This window comes from Podarcis erhardii (genome assembly GCF_964252035.2).
Source record: "Podarcis erhardii genome assembly, chromosome: 13".
NCBI lineage: Eukaryota > Metazoa > Chordata > Lepidosauria > Squamata > Lacertidae > Podarcis > Podarcis erhardii.
Window position 1 is genome coordinate 1,816,877 of NC_138502.1, and position 14,516 is coordinate 1,831,392.

General features: G+C 51.3%; 1 protein-coding gene across 1 annotated transcript in view; it reads right to left on the minus strand.

Moving 5' to 3' along the window:
- SENP3 (SUMO specific peptidase 3) overlaps positions 1–14,516 on the minus strand; it is a 33,645-nt gene that overhangs the window by 17,297 nt on the left and 1,832 nt on the right. Inside the window, exons 2-4 of the mRNA XM_081835691.1 lie at positions 10,627–11,630; positions 5,162–5,449; positions 1,873–1,984 (exon numbers count right to left, since the gene is read on the minus strand). Coding sequence (XP_081691817.1) covers positions 1,873–1,984; positions 5,162–5,449; positions 10,627–11,617 — 1,391 coding nt within the window. The 5' untranslated portion in view covers positions 11,618–11,630. The remainder of the gene's footprint in view (positions 1–1,872; positions 1,985–5,161; positions 5,450–10,626; positions 11,631–14,516) is intronic.

The following is a 14,516-nucleotide window of genomic DNA, read 5'->3' on the forward strand; positions in this document are numbered from 1 at the left end:
ATTGATTGATTGATTGTGTGACTGCGGAAATGGATAAAAGCCCCCCATCCAAACAATTACTATTATCAGCGAAGGTAAGAAAAAAAAAATAGTTTTAATTTTTATCATCCACAATACTGCCTTATTCGTTTTATAGTAAAGTGGTAGCTCGGGTTAAATACTTAACTCGTTCCGGAGGTCTATTCTTAACCTGAAACTGTTCTTAACCTGAAGCACTGCTTTAGCTAATGGGGCCTCCTGCTGCTGCCGCGCCACCAGAGCCCGATTTCTGTTCTCATCCTGAAGCAAAGTTCTTAACCCGAGGTACTATTTCTGGGTTAGCGGAGCCTGTAACCTGAAATGTATGTAACCATGTAACCTGACGCGTATGTAACCCGAGGTACCACTGTACAGTCCATCGATTATTGCTTTCACTTTACGGATCAATGGCCTCATTAGATAGTAAAATTCATGCTAAACTGCTGGTTTAGGGGCTGTTTTTAAAAGCCTGGAACGGACTGATCCGTTTTGCATTACTTTCTATGAGAAAGTGCGCCTTGGTTTTGGAACGCTTTGGTTTTGGAACAGACTTCCGGAATGGATCAAGTTTGAGAACCAAGGTACCACTGCACGCAATATTCATGTGCGTTCCCTAACCCTTGGAAACAAACGCCTGTAAGATGCAGTCATGTTGTAAACAAAGCAGAGTCTTAACCGAAGCCAATCCAGGAAGTCGGGTCTGTAAAATTACTAAGCCTTGGGCATCAGGTGCCCACCTTAGCCCCAGGCCTGAAAGAAACAACCCAGGCCTCCTGATCGAGCCCCTCACACTCAGCTTTAAAGCCACGTGGAGCCTCGATTTCTGGAGACTGGGTGCCCTCACCCAGCTCTCTCTGCCACCCCCCTGCCTGGTGTGATGGCCTGGGAATCTGATTCAGAGGCTGAACCTGAGAAGTCCCAGCCTGCACAGGAGTCCCCGCCTCCAGGGCCGGCTGAGCTGGGGCAGGGGCTTGAGTCTGAAGGGCCTGCACCTGTGCCGGATCCTCAGGAGCAGACACCAGATGAATCCACTCTGGCTCCGGAGGTGATTGAGGACCCATTGCCTGCAGGTGCGCCTCTCCCAGCCCTGTCAGGGGAAGTGAGTCTCCCCCTGGGTCCAGTAACTCTCCAGCCTCTCCTGAGCTGCAGAGGCTCAGGGCAGAGAGGCGGAGGGAACTGGGTTCTCCCAGGAGGAGTGCTCGCCTCCAGGCCAGGAGAGGTGAGTCACTGGTGGGCCGGGACCGCCCCTGGCCTCAGAAGGGATAAAGGCCAGTCGGCTCAGTGCCAGGTTGCGGGAGCAACGACGTTGGAAGCCTGTTTCTGCCAGCACCCAGACCTGTTTTCCCAGAGTTCCTGGCCATGCCCGGCTTCTTGCTTTTTTAATTTTATTTTTTAAAAATAATATTTATTCCACTTTTAAAAATTACAAAAGAAAACACTAGATTAAGCAAGAAAAAACAAGACAATACATCACCATGAATACAGACAAGCAAAAAATAATTTAAAACCCCCCAGAAAAATACAAACATTTAAGAAAAAAGGAAAGGAAAAAAACAAATCAAACCCTCCCATAACTTATTTTCCATTTGCTTGTTTCCTTGACCTCCTCACACCTCCCTTTTTTGTATTCTAGTTCAATTAGATATTTCAGCAAATCCTTTCCATCTTTGTTTTTATCCTAATAATTTATCTTGCTTTGCAACCCGCTTCCCCCTTGGTGGACAGTCTCCAGACCCTCGACCCAGGACCGGACTTTGACCACACCTCACGGTAACCTCCCCGGGACCAGCACACCTGGAGACAGAGTGGAAGGGGAAGGAGTCGAATTCCCCCGAGCGGGAAGAGAGGCCCTACCTCTGGGGCGTAGAGAACTCCTGCTGGAAGATGTCCTCTAGCTTCTCCACGACTTCGTCCACGCTGATGGGGATGAGGCTGCCGTACGTCTGCAGGAACTCATCCAGGATGTCTGGCAGAAAGGACAGGAGGAGAAACCTGAAGCCACGGGAGTCTGGCAGGCTTAAGGGAGCCAAGCCACAGAGTTTATTGTGGGGAGGGATGGATGGGCACTGCTTGGGCGCCCCTGAGAACAGCCTGGAGGTGCAAAAGCCAGTTTTCAATATTAAAAGGAAGTAGGCTCTCTGTCACCTTGCCAACAAAGGTCCGTATAGTAAAAAGCTCTGGTTTTCCCAGGAGTGATGTATGGAAGTGAGAGCTGGACCATAAAGAAGGCTGATCGTCCAAGAACGGATGCTTTTGAATTCTGGTGCTGGAGGAGACTCTTGAGAGTCCCATGGACTGGAAGAAGATCAAACCTCTCCATTCTGAAGGAAACCAGCCCTGAGTGCTCACTGGAAGGACAGATCCTGAAGCTGAGGCTCCAAGACTTTGGCCACCTCATGAGAAGAGAAGACTCCCTGGAAAAGACCCTGATGTTGGGAAAGATGGAGGGCACAAGGAGAAGGGGATGACGGAGGACGAGATGGTTGGACAGTGTTCTGGAAGCGACCAGCATGAGTTTGACCAAACTGCAGGAGGCAGTGGAAGACAGGAGGGCCTGGCGTGCTCTGGTCCAGGGGGTCACGAAGAGGAGGACACGACTAAACGACTAAACAACAACAAGGCTCTCTGTGGATGGGAGACAGGGCTGTGTGTGTGTGTGTGCGTGTGAATGTCTCGCTATTAGGTCATGTCCAGGAGAATTAAAACGGAACCTCTTGAATTCCAAATCTCGACACCATATTCTATTATTGTAGATTTGTTATTCAATTACTTTCTGCGTGTGTCGATCTTAAATTATCATTGCTTATTTTTCTTATCAATAAATTTCTTTTTTTCGTAAACCACTCTGAGGGCTGTTCCTGGCGGGCTGTTTTCCTTTTCTACCATCCAGCAGTCTGTAAATTTTATGGCACAGATAAATGAAATTAATTTGTGTTTTACGTAAGAGCCCTGCTGAATCAGGCCAATGGTCCTTCAGCCCGGCATCCTGTTCTCACAGCGGCCACCCAGACGCCCCAGTGGGAAACCTGTAAGCAGGCTACGACCCCAAGAGCAAGTCTCCCCTCTCGCGTTTTCCAGCAACTGGCCTTCGGAAGCATCGCTTCCTCCAGCTGTGGAGGCATAGACACAGCCATCCTGGCTAGCAGCCATCGATAGCCCTCTCCTCCTCCATGAATTTGTCTAGACCTCTTTGAAATCCATCCACATTGCTGGCCATCCCTCCTTCCTGGGGGAGAGGATTCCACCGTTCGACTGTGTTGCACAAAGGACTTCATATTAGCTGTCCCGTTTTACATGCCATCGAATTAGAGTGGATGTTGTAGTCCGCACAGGGAACAAAACTACAGATCCAGCCCTGGTCCAATGCACAGATCCTCATGAAGCTTCAGGATTATTATTATTATTATTATTATTATTATTATTATTATTTAACCCGAGGAGAGCAGAACCACCAATAAACAACGGAAGACAGCTGTGGGCATGAGAGGTGACCCAGGAATTGGTTGTTTAGCGGGGGATCCCTTGAAAATAATTTTGAGAGCCTTGGAGCCGTGTTTTTGCATTATGCTAAAGCTAAACACAGGGACGCGGGTGGCGCTGCGGGTTAAACCACAGAGCCTAGGACTTGCCGATCAGAAGGTCGGCAGTTCAAATCCCCGCGACGGGGTGAGCTCCCGTCGCTCGGTCCCTGCTCCTGCCAACCTAGCAGTTTGAAAGCATGTCAAAGTGCAAGTAGATAAATAGGTACCGCTCCGGCGGGAAGGTAAACGGCGTTTCCATGCACTGCTCTGGTTTCGCCAGAAGTGGGTTAGTCATGCTGGCCACATGACCCGGAAGCTGGACGCCGGCTCCCTCGGCCAATAAAGCAAGATGAGCGCCACAACCCCAGAGTCGGTCACGACTGGACCTAATGGTCAGGGGTCCCTTTACCATTTTTAAAGCTAAAAAACCCTGAAGCTGTGATCTGTAGTGTTCCGTCAATGGAGACAGATTTGATCTGTGATTTAGATGGGAAGGAGATAAGCCCCTTAGGGTGTGTGGGTGTAATTTTAAAAGCATCCATTTTAAAAGAAATTGCGTGTGTGTGTGTTCCCTTTTGCACTCTCCCCCTTCCCTGACTTCCATGCCTCCCTCATTTTCTGCCTCTCTTTCCATTCCTCCAGATTCCTCCCCCTCTCCCCTCTTGGCCACTGAGCTTCCTGTTCTTGGGTTCTCTTCCAAGCCTTGGAAAGCACGGTCTGCTGAAGGAGGAAGTGGGAGGAAGAGAAAGAGAGTGCGTGCTCCAGCTTCCTTCTGCAGTTCCACGTGCTTTTTTTGTGGGGGAAAGTTATTGGCTTCACCATATCATGTTAAAGCAGGCAGTGAGCTGCTGGGGAAGGAGATCAGATGGGGACAGGGGAAGTCCTAAATACACAATCCTGTTTTTTATATTACTGTATTTTTCGCTCTATAAGATGCACTTTCCCCTCCTAAAAAGTAAGGGGAAATGTGTGTGCATCTTATGGAGCGAATGCAGGCGGGAGGCTCTGCTCAGCGCTCCCTTTAAAGAGCCGCATGGAACATGTGTGTGGCTCTTGGGGGCTTTTCCCCGAGGAGGAAGAAAGCTGCAGAGATAGCGCAGGATAGTGTGCACCCCAGAAATGATCTCTTTCAGCTTCTGCCTTCTGGAAGAAGGTAAAGTGTTATTGAGACTAGGACTAGCCGCAGGAGAAACAGTTTCTATCCAAATGTGATTTTGGTTTTAAACACAGTGTAAGGTAGTCTCTATGGGAGTATATTGTATTTAATTAAGGGGTATCAGAGATTTTAGGGGGCTAACCAGGCTGGGATAGCAGGCTTGTTGGCTTCTGAATGTCTGATGCAGATTTCGTTGTTCTGTATGGGACAATGACAATAAAGATGATCATATCGTATCATAGCCGAGGGTAGCGAATGCTGCTAAGAGGCCCAAGGAAACTAACCAGACAGGACTCCCCCACGGCCCACGGAGCACCCAAGGCTGTTTTCCTCCTCCAGCTGGGCCTGAAGCCAGATTGAAGCAGCCACCACCGTCCAAGACAGTCTAGGGACAATAGCCTTGAAGATCCCATGTGGGCTGTTTCATCTGCCTGCCCACCCACGCATTTCGGCCCCCTCTCCTTACTGTGGACACATGTGATGTGTTCTTCTCTCAGGGGGCTGTGCTGCGCTGCCTTCTCGCCGGGCCTCTCTTGGCTGCCTTCGGTGGCCAGGTCGCCTTCGAGCCTGATCCCGGAAGGATCCAGCGGCCTGTCTTTGTCCCGAGGCCCCTGGAAGAGCTCCTCCGCCGCGTGGCCCCCGATGCTACAGACGTTGCTGATGAGGATGGTGGCGTCCGTGACTCCGGGGAGGGAGCAGAGGTCGCCGTCGGGAGTGAGGGAGGCAAAGCCGTTGGGGAGGGCGTCCATGGGGCCTGCAGTGCGCGAGAGAGGCGGGAGGGTTTCAGAGGCCTCGCAGGGACCCACATACGTTAATAGCAGCACCCCCCAAAACTACTACACATTTCGGAAAGCGGTTTCTCCACCCGTCTAGTGAGATATCGGCGCCAAGCTTGGAGCGACGAGGCGGGGGAGACTGTTCTCATCAGTGTTTGGACACTGCCCCAAACCATTTTGAACCAAGACGATTCCAAACGATTTTGACACCTCTGAGGTTATCATCGACCAAGATGGTAGGCTGGAAAGTTCAGGGCTGCACTGATTTTTAACCAAATATGAAAATAAACGACCGTATTTTTCGCTCTATAAGACGCACCAGACCACAAGACGCACCTAGTTTTTGGAGGAGGAAAACAAGAAAAAAAAAATTCTGAATCTCAGAAGCCAGAACAGCAAGAGGGATCGCTGCGCAGTGAAAGCAGCAATCCCTCTTGCTGTTCTGGCTTCTGGGATAGCTGCGCAGCCTGCATTCGCTCCGTAAAACGCACACACATTTCCCCTTACTTTTAGGAGGGGAAAAGTGAGTCTTTATAGAGCAAAATAGGGCTGTGCACTGGTTTGGTAGGAAGAGGAGCTCTAACCTCAGGACTAGGGGTGGGAGGCCAGAAAAACCAACTACTGCCCCCATTTGTTCAGTGCTGAGGGTCAGGCGACCTCTCATCTATGGCCCCCATGGTAATGGAATCTGTTTGATTTGGGACCAGATCCTGGCCAGGTATTCTCCAGGTAAGTTCCATGCACAGCCCTAGAAACTAACAAACTACATTATCTATTTATAAATCTCAGGATTCTCCCCCCCCCCCCAAATTCCTGGGCCATGCTGGGCACTTTCTGATACTACAGTATATATTTTGGTTTTGTCTTTTCGCTATGCACTGGACGCCTCTTAAGATTTGATGAGCCTCCGCCTATCTTGGGAGACAACAGAGGAGGACTTAGCCAAATTTCTCATGACTGTTCCTGAGATCAAAGACCAGGTTTTTTAACTGTGTTCGGATGCAACTGGGCGCCATTTAGAGGGCAGAGAGAAATTTGAATTGGAGTCTCCTTCTGGCAACTCCTGGAGCCAAGCTGGTGCCTAACGTCTTGTTCTGTTTTTCCTTTGGGAAAAGTGAGAGGGGCTCTTGTCGTCTGGGAAGCCCAGGACCTCCAAACACACTGCCTGGTCTTGTGCCCTGGCAGAGCGAACTTTTCAAAGCTGCACTGATCCTAACCACCAACTCTGAAACTGCAATGATTTCTTAGATCTCTGGTACGGTACCTGCTGCTTAAGAATATAGGGAAGAAGTTGCCTTATTACTCAGACAACTGATCCATCTAAGCTCAATAAGATTTACTCCTAGGGAAAGCAGCTCTCAAGAGCAGTGTTTCTCAGACTTGGATATGGACTACGACTCCCATCATCCCTGACCGCTGGTCCTGCTAGCTAGGGATGATGGGAGTTGTAGTCCAACTAGTGATGTGAGGTGAGAATATTCTCTGCTAGAAAATTCTCCGGAGAATATTTTCCACAAACTATAAATTCTAATGTGAGAACCAGTTTTACAACCCACATTAAAAAAACTAGTAAATAATAAGTCAAGCTGTAATAAAAATTTAGACCTCCTATGAGCCTACTGTAATAATATTTCAAGTTTAATGCTATAATATTGTCGTTTCAAATTTAGGCCGACAACCACAGTTTTAGAACTACTTAAGTATTTGCAGCAGGCCCACTGTACTATGTTTCCCGTGTAATGCTACAATTTTTGTGCTCTTTTATATAGCCGGTGCGGGGACGCGGGTGGCGCTGTGGGTAAAACCTCAGCGCCTAGGGCTTGCCGATCGCATGGTCGACAGTTCGAATCCCCGCGGTGGGGTGAGCTCCCGTCTTTCGGTCACAGCTCCTGCCCACCCAGCAGTTCGAAAGCACCCTCAAGTGCAAGTAGATAAAGAGGTACCGCTTTATAGCGGGAAGGTAAACGGCGTTTCTGTGTGCTGCGCTGGTGCCGGCTTGCCAGAGCAGCTTCGTCACGCTGGCCACGTGACCCGGAAGTGTCTCCGGACAGCGCTGGCCCCCGGCCTCTTAAGTGAGATGGGCGCACAACCCTAGAGTCGGAAACGACTGGCCCGTACGGGCAGGGGTACCTTTACCTTTATATAGCCGGTACGATTGATATTATGATGGTCATTTCAAATTTAGGCCTATCAAAGAATGTGAATTCACTGCGTTGCCCCATTGAATAGAAGTATCTGTACAGTTTTTGGTTGCCATCTGAACAAGTACGTTAACTACAGTGGTGCCTCGCAAGACGAAAAGAATCCGTTCCGCGACTCTCTTCGTCTAGCGGTTTTTTCGTCTTGCAAAGCAAGCCCATTGACGGATTAGCGGATTAATGCTATTAGCGGTTTAGCGGCTTTTAGCCATTTAGAAAAAGGGGGGAAAAGGGGGAAAAAACCCGCAGGAACTCGCAAGACATTTTCGTCTTGCGAAGCAAGCCCATAGGAAATTCGTTTTGCGAAGCACCTCCAAAACGGAAAACTCTTTCGTCTAGCGAGTTTTCCATCTTGCGAGGCATTCGTCTTGCGGGGCACCACTGTAATTATATAATTTTCAATGCACTAAAATGAATATTCTCCTATTTTAACTGAAAATTCTCTAATATTCCTATTAATCGAGAATATTCTGCAAAAGATTATTCTGGAGAATTTAACAGCACTAAGTCCAACAACCACGGGAGTTTGAGAAAACCTTGCAGTGCCTTGAAGGGGGCCATCTTTCCCAGACCAAATTTGAGGTGCTACAGATTGAACCTGAAACCTTTGCCATGGAAAGGAAGTTCAGGGGCACTACCACTGAGCTTGTCATCAGCACTCTCCACCTCGTACCTCCCTAAGAAAGAGGAAGGACAACAGCACCCCTTCTCCATCGAACTGGCCAGGACAGACTGCCACCTGCCTCCCCTTCACCCCATTCACAGGCATCCTGTTGGTCTTCGTAACAATTGCGTAAACAGATGTGCATTGTCTCCTCTGCCGTAGCATCTATAAACACCGCATTTTCCGCTCTATAAGACGCACTATTTCCCTCCTAAAAAAGTAAGGGGAAATGTGTGTGCGTCTTATGGAACGAATGCAGGCTGCGCAGCTATCCCAGAAGCCAGAACAGCGAGAGGGATCGCTGCGCAACGCCTCTTGTTCCGATGCCTTCACAGCGATGCACGATGAGGGATGAACGGGAGCCCTTACGGAGCCCCTTCCGTCCCTCATCCTGCTTCGCTGGGAAGCCAGCAGACCAAGAGGCGCTGTGCAGCTCTCCCTCTCGCTCTGCTGGGTTCAGCAGAGCAGCGCAGCGCCTCTTCACTGAGAGCCAGTGTGGTGTAGTGGTAGACTCGTAATCTGGGGAACCGGGTTCGCATCTCCGCTCCTCCACATGCAGCTGCTGGGTGACCTTGGGCCAGTCACACTTCTCTGAAGTCTCTCAGCCCCACTCACCTCACAGAGTGTTTGTTGTGGGGGAGGAAGGGAAAGGAGAATGTTAGCCGCTTTGAGACTCCTTTGGGTAGTGATAAAGCGGGATACCAAATCCAAACTCCTCTTCTTCAGCGAAGCAGGAGGAGGAAAGAAAGGGGCTCCCTAAGGGCTCCCTTCGTTTCCTCCTCCCACTTCGCTGAAGAGTGTTGCTTCTTCTCGCCTGCCTCCTCCGACCCCCCCAGCAGGGACAACACTGCTAGGCAGCCAGTAGATCCAGCTTCTCCAAAGGGGCGGACAGACTGGTGGCCCCTTAGCCTAATCCTCCCTCCTCCTTCCTCTTCAACATTTGATTCAGAATATTTTTTTCCTTGTTTTCCTCCTCTAAAAACCAGGTGCGTCTTATGGTGCGAAAAATACGGTATCTGGTGGAAACAGGGAGTAGAGGGGCAAGCGGCGTTCCCAGAGGCTCAGCTAGTGAGCAGCCGGGGCAGGATTTGAACTCGGCACCATCCAGCTTCACCGTGATGCTAGCTCACATCGCGCACAAACACGGTGGAAAGGCACACCAGTTTAAAAAGCCACAGGCAGTTATTTAAAACTGTGGCAGGCCAGGTCTGCCCTCGGCAGTCATGCCTCAGTGGGAGAGAAGGGACTGGGAAGGATCTTTGCATCGGCTTTTCCCAGCTCCATCAGGCACCTGCCGCCCCTGTACTGTGCCAGTAGGGCGTCTCCACCCCCATCCTTCAGCCCAGACGCTGAGGTCCAGCGCCGAGGGCCTTCTGGCGGTTCCCTCATTGCGAGAAGCGAAGTTACAGGGAACCAGGCAGAGGGCCTTCTCGGTGGTGGTGCCCTCCCTGTGGAACGCCCTCCCACCAGATGTCAAAGAGATAAACAACTACAGTGGTGCCCCGCAAGACGAATGCCTCACAAGACGGAAAACCCGCTAGACGAAAGGGTTTTCCGTTTTGGAGGCGCTTCGCAAAACGAATTTCCCTATGGGCTTGCTTCGCAAGACGAAATGTCTTGCGAGTTCCTGCGGGTTTTTTCCCCCTCCCCCCCCTTTTCCTAAGCCGCTAAACCGCTTATCAGCTGATGCTAAAAGCCGCTAAACCGCTAATAGCGCTAATCCGCTAAGCTGTCAATGGGCTTGCTTCGCAAGACGAAAAACCCGCTATACAAAGAGCCTCACGGAACGGATTAATTTCGTTTTGCGAGGCACCACTGTACCTGACATTTAGAAGACATCTGAAGGCAGCCCTGTTCAGGGAAGTTTTCAATGTGCGACATTCTAATGTATTTTTAATCTTTGTTGGAAGCCGCCTAGAGTGGCTGGGGAGACCCAGCCAGATGGGCGGGGTACAAATAATAAATTATTATTATTATTATTATTATTATTATTGGAAGAACTGTTTGGAAATTTTATTTTCCTCTTCCCTCCCTGCCCCTCTTTCCTCGTGTGCTGCGTAGTTGTGTGTTTTTGTTAAGAGTCTAAGCCTGCAGGTAGGGTCTCATTCCGATTGTGCGCAAACTGCTCTGGGAGCCTTTTTTGGCCGAGGAGCGGGGTGCCGACGTGCCAAATAAACACACGAATAAACAAGAGACACAGCACACTACACATAATCCACACAGTGCTAGCTATTAGCCAGCCACCACCAACACCAGGAGGCGTCGAAGGGCAGCGGTTAAACGTGAGCTTTACCTCCGTCTCCATCCAGGCTGTGCTCCGCCTCTCCGCCCTTTCTAGTCCTGGGGGAGGCGTGGGTCCCTCCGCCAGGGTACTTGAGCAGGCCGGCGGCTTCCTCCTCCAGCTCGGCGGCTCCGGGGTCTTTGTCGAAGCTGACCCTCTGCAGCTCCACGTACTGAGGGTAGGGCGAGGCGTCGTCCATCAGGGCCCCCAGCAGGCTGAGGCGCGAAGAGGCCGGAGGGGGCGAGGACGACGACGACGCAGGGAAAGCCCCGTCGAAGTCGTAGTCCAGGTGGGGCTCGGGAGGGCGGGGCTTGAAGCGGGCGGGGCGGGGCCTGCGCTTGGCCCCGCCCCGGCAGTCCTCCTCCCGCAAGGGGCAGCTTTTCTTGTAGAGCGGGAGGTGGTCGTCGTCGGGCTGCGAACCGGGCGAGAGGGACAGGGACGACCGGGCCCGCTTTGCCCCCACTGCTCCCCCTCCCCGCCTGCGGCCCCTGGAGGCCATCTTGCCCCACAGCTTCCAGTGGAAAGCCAGGGAGGAGCTCTTGGCGTAGAGGAGCATGCGGAAGGCCCGCAGGGCACGCCGGCGCTGGCGACGGAAGCAGCGCGACCTTGGCGCCCCCAGAAGCTGTGGGCGCCTCCGGGAGCTGGCCCCCGCGGCCACGTCGAAGGGCCAGGCCCGGCCCCCGCTCCGGGGGACCTTCGCCCTGCCGGCTTTGCTCTGGGCTGGGTGGGAGGGGCCCACGCCGGCCACCTCCCAGCCAGACATACAGGGGAGGTCCCACCTCCCTTCTTCCTCCTCGCTGGCGGAGGACGAGGGGCTGAAGCCCAGGGGCTGCTTCTTTGCGTAGGCCAGGCGCCGGTTCCCCTCGAAGCAGCCGCCGTGCTTGCGCTCCGGCTCACCCCACTCTTGGGAGGAGCGGCACAGCTTGTCCCGGTGCCCCGTGGGGTCGCGGAGGCTGGGGGACGGGCCCCCCCAATACTTCTCGTCTTGAAACATTTCCTTCATGGTGCCGACGCGGCTGTGGGGGGAGAAAGAGAGAGAGGAAGGAAGAGCTGCGTTAGGGTCATGGGAGAAGAGTAGGAGAGGCTTCTGAATTGTGAAAACCAGAGGCGACAGGACGCATGGAGATACCAGTATACCAGAAGGAGCGTCTTTACCCCCATCGTTCAGCCCAGACACCGAGGTCCAGCGCCAAGGGCCTTCTGGCGGTTCCCTCATTGTGAGAAGCAAAGCTACAGGGAACCAGGCAGAGGGCCTTCTCAGTAGTGGCGCCCACCCTGTGGAACGCCCTCCCATCTGATGTCAAAGAGATAAACAACTACCTGACATTCAGAAGACATCTTAAGGCAGCCCTCTTCAGGGAAGTTTTTAATGTATGACATATTGGTGTATTTTTGGTATTTGTGGAAGCCGCCCAGAGTGGCTGGGGAAACCCAGCCAGATGGGCGGGGTACAAATAATAAATTATTATTATTATTATTATGGAGATGGCTGCTTGTTTAGCATAGTGTGCAGAACTAGCGTCAGGCACAGGCAGGAGATGTACAGAACACAGAAACACTTAGGTGGACGTAAGACCCAGTTCCTGCCTAGCCCTTCCCACTTGCCTTCAAGCAACCTTTCCAAATATCTTTGCATCCATGAAGACTAGACAGTGCTTTAATGCGTTTAAGAAAAACCACAAACACCAATGCATGTCGGAAGCTGGACTGCGTACCTCCTAGACTACCCTTCCTGCACGGGTGGTGGCTGAGTGGTTAAGGCAGTGGGCTGGGCTCTGCGAGCATGGGTTTGAATCCCATCCTGGTGTACACTGGCAGTTATGTTTTGAGGGCCAGTGTGGTGCTGTCGTCAAGAGTGTCAAGACTAGGAGCTGGGAAGGACCAGGGTTCGAATTCCCACTCAGCCATGAAGCTCTCACAGGGTGACTTTGGGGAAGTGGTTGCCTCTCAGGCCTAACCTCCCTCACAAGGTTGTTGCAGTGATCTAGCAGGGATGGGGAGAACAATGTATGAGCTCCTTGAGCTCCTGAGAGAAAAAGTTTGTATATGAATGCAATAATTAACAAAAAGTTCAGATAACTCAATGCCTTTTTTCTTCCCTTTCAAAGCAAGGGAGAACGTTTGCACCTGAAGATATTTGCACAAAGCTATCTGTAAAATGTGACTCCAGTTTGAGCCAGCGTTTGGGAATTTGTTCCTCCCTTTTTCTTCTTCTGCATCTCAAGTGGGGGTAGGCACACAGTTCCCAATACTGATTCCTGGCTCGCATGTTTCAGGCAGATTAGGAGAAAAGCTTTCCACACACCTGAGATGGCCTGGCATTCCCCTGCCAACTGGAGTGCTTGCTCATTATACCTGGCTGGGCTTCACTCAGTGTGGGTGTCACATCCCGTGACAGAAAACTCTGCTGCCAAAGAGGGAGCTGAACAAGAAGGTCCCTAAACCAGGGCTGGAAAACTCAACTGAAATATCTGAACGCGCAGGAGCTTGCAGCAAAAGTTGTATGGGCTTCCTGGCTCAATGAACGCCAACCTCCTCCTGCACCCCCCCCCCCGGCCTCAGGCAAGGGGCCACTACCTCATTATTCACTTAGTTACAGGACAGATAAGAGAAAGGACTTCTTCACGTAGCACATACTTAAACTATGGCACTTGCTCCCGCAGGAGGCGTTGATGGTCACAAACCTAGATGGCTTTCAAAGAGGATTGGACAAATTCATGGAGGAGGAGAGGGTTATGGATGACTAGTAGCCATGATGCCTCTGCCCTGTCTCCTTCTGAATACCAGCTGCTGGAAACCATCGGAGGAGAGTGTGCTCTGATGTTCGGGTCCTTGTTTTGTGTTTCCCACAGGCATCTGGTTAGCTGCTATGAGGATGCTGGACTAGATACGGTCCTCTTTGGCCTGATTTAGCAGGTGCTTCTTATGCCATGCAAAAGGGGGTAGAAGAATGCAGGTTCAAGAGGACATCGCAGAAAACCGAGGGTTTGACGCAAACCTCAGTTTGCCAAGTGAAGTGTACCTCGGGAAACTGAGGTTAGTGTCAAACCCTCAGTTTTCTGCAAAAGCCAGTATGGTGGTTACATACACTTCAGGTTACAGACTCCGCTAACCCAGACATAGTGCTTCAGGTTAAGAACTTTGCTTCAGGATGAGAACTGAAATCGTGCTCCGGCAGCGCGGCAGCAGCAGGAGGCCCCATTAGCTAAAGTGGTGCTTCAGGTTAAGAACAGTTTCAGGTTACGGACCTCCGGAACAAATTAAGTACTTAACCCGAGGTACCACTGTATAGGAGAGTGTAACTTCATCTCTCTCTCTCTCTCCTATACAGTGGTGCCTCGCAAGACGAAAAGAATCTGTTCCGCGAGTCTCTTCGTCTTGCGTTTTTTTCGTCTTGCGAAGCAAGCCCATTAGCGGCTTAGCGGATTATCAGATCAGCTGATAAGCGGCTTAGCAAAAAGGGGGGGGGAACCCCGCAGGAACTCGCAAGACATTTTCGTCTTGCGAAGCAAGCCCATAGGAAATTCGTTTTGCGAAGCACCTCCAAAACGGAAAACCCTTTTGTCTAGCGGGTTTTCCGTCTTGCAAGGCACCACTGTACTGGCTTTCAGTATGGGAATAAGGCTGGGAGGGCGAAGTACAAAGCAGAGAGGAAACCAAATCGCACCGTCTTGCCATTTACTCTGACTGACAGTGCCTTGCTTTGGCGGAGACATCCGGCCACCTGAGAGTCTTTTACCTGCAGATGCTTAAGACACCAAGTTTTCTGAATGCAAAGGACCTGCTGTCCCACTGTGGTCCCAACTGGAAGGTTGGAAAGTGCCCAATTCAGACCTTTGGGGGGCTCCATCCAGCTCAGTACTCTGACTGGCAGCAGTGGCATTCCATCATTTCAGGCAGGA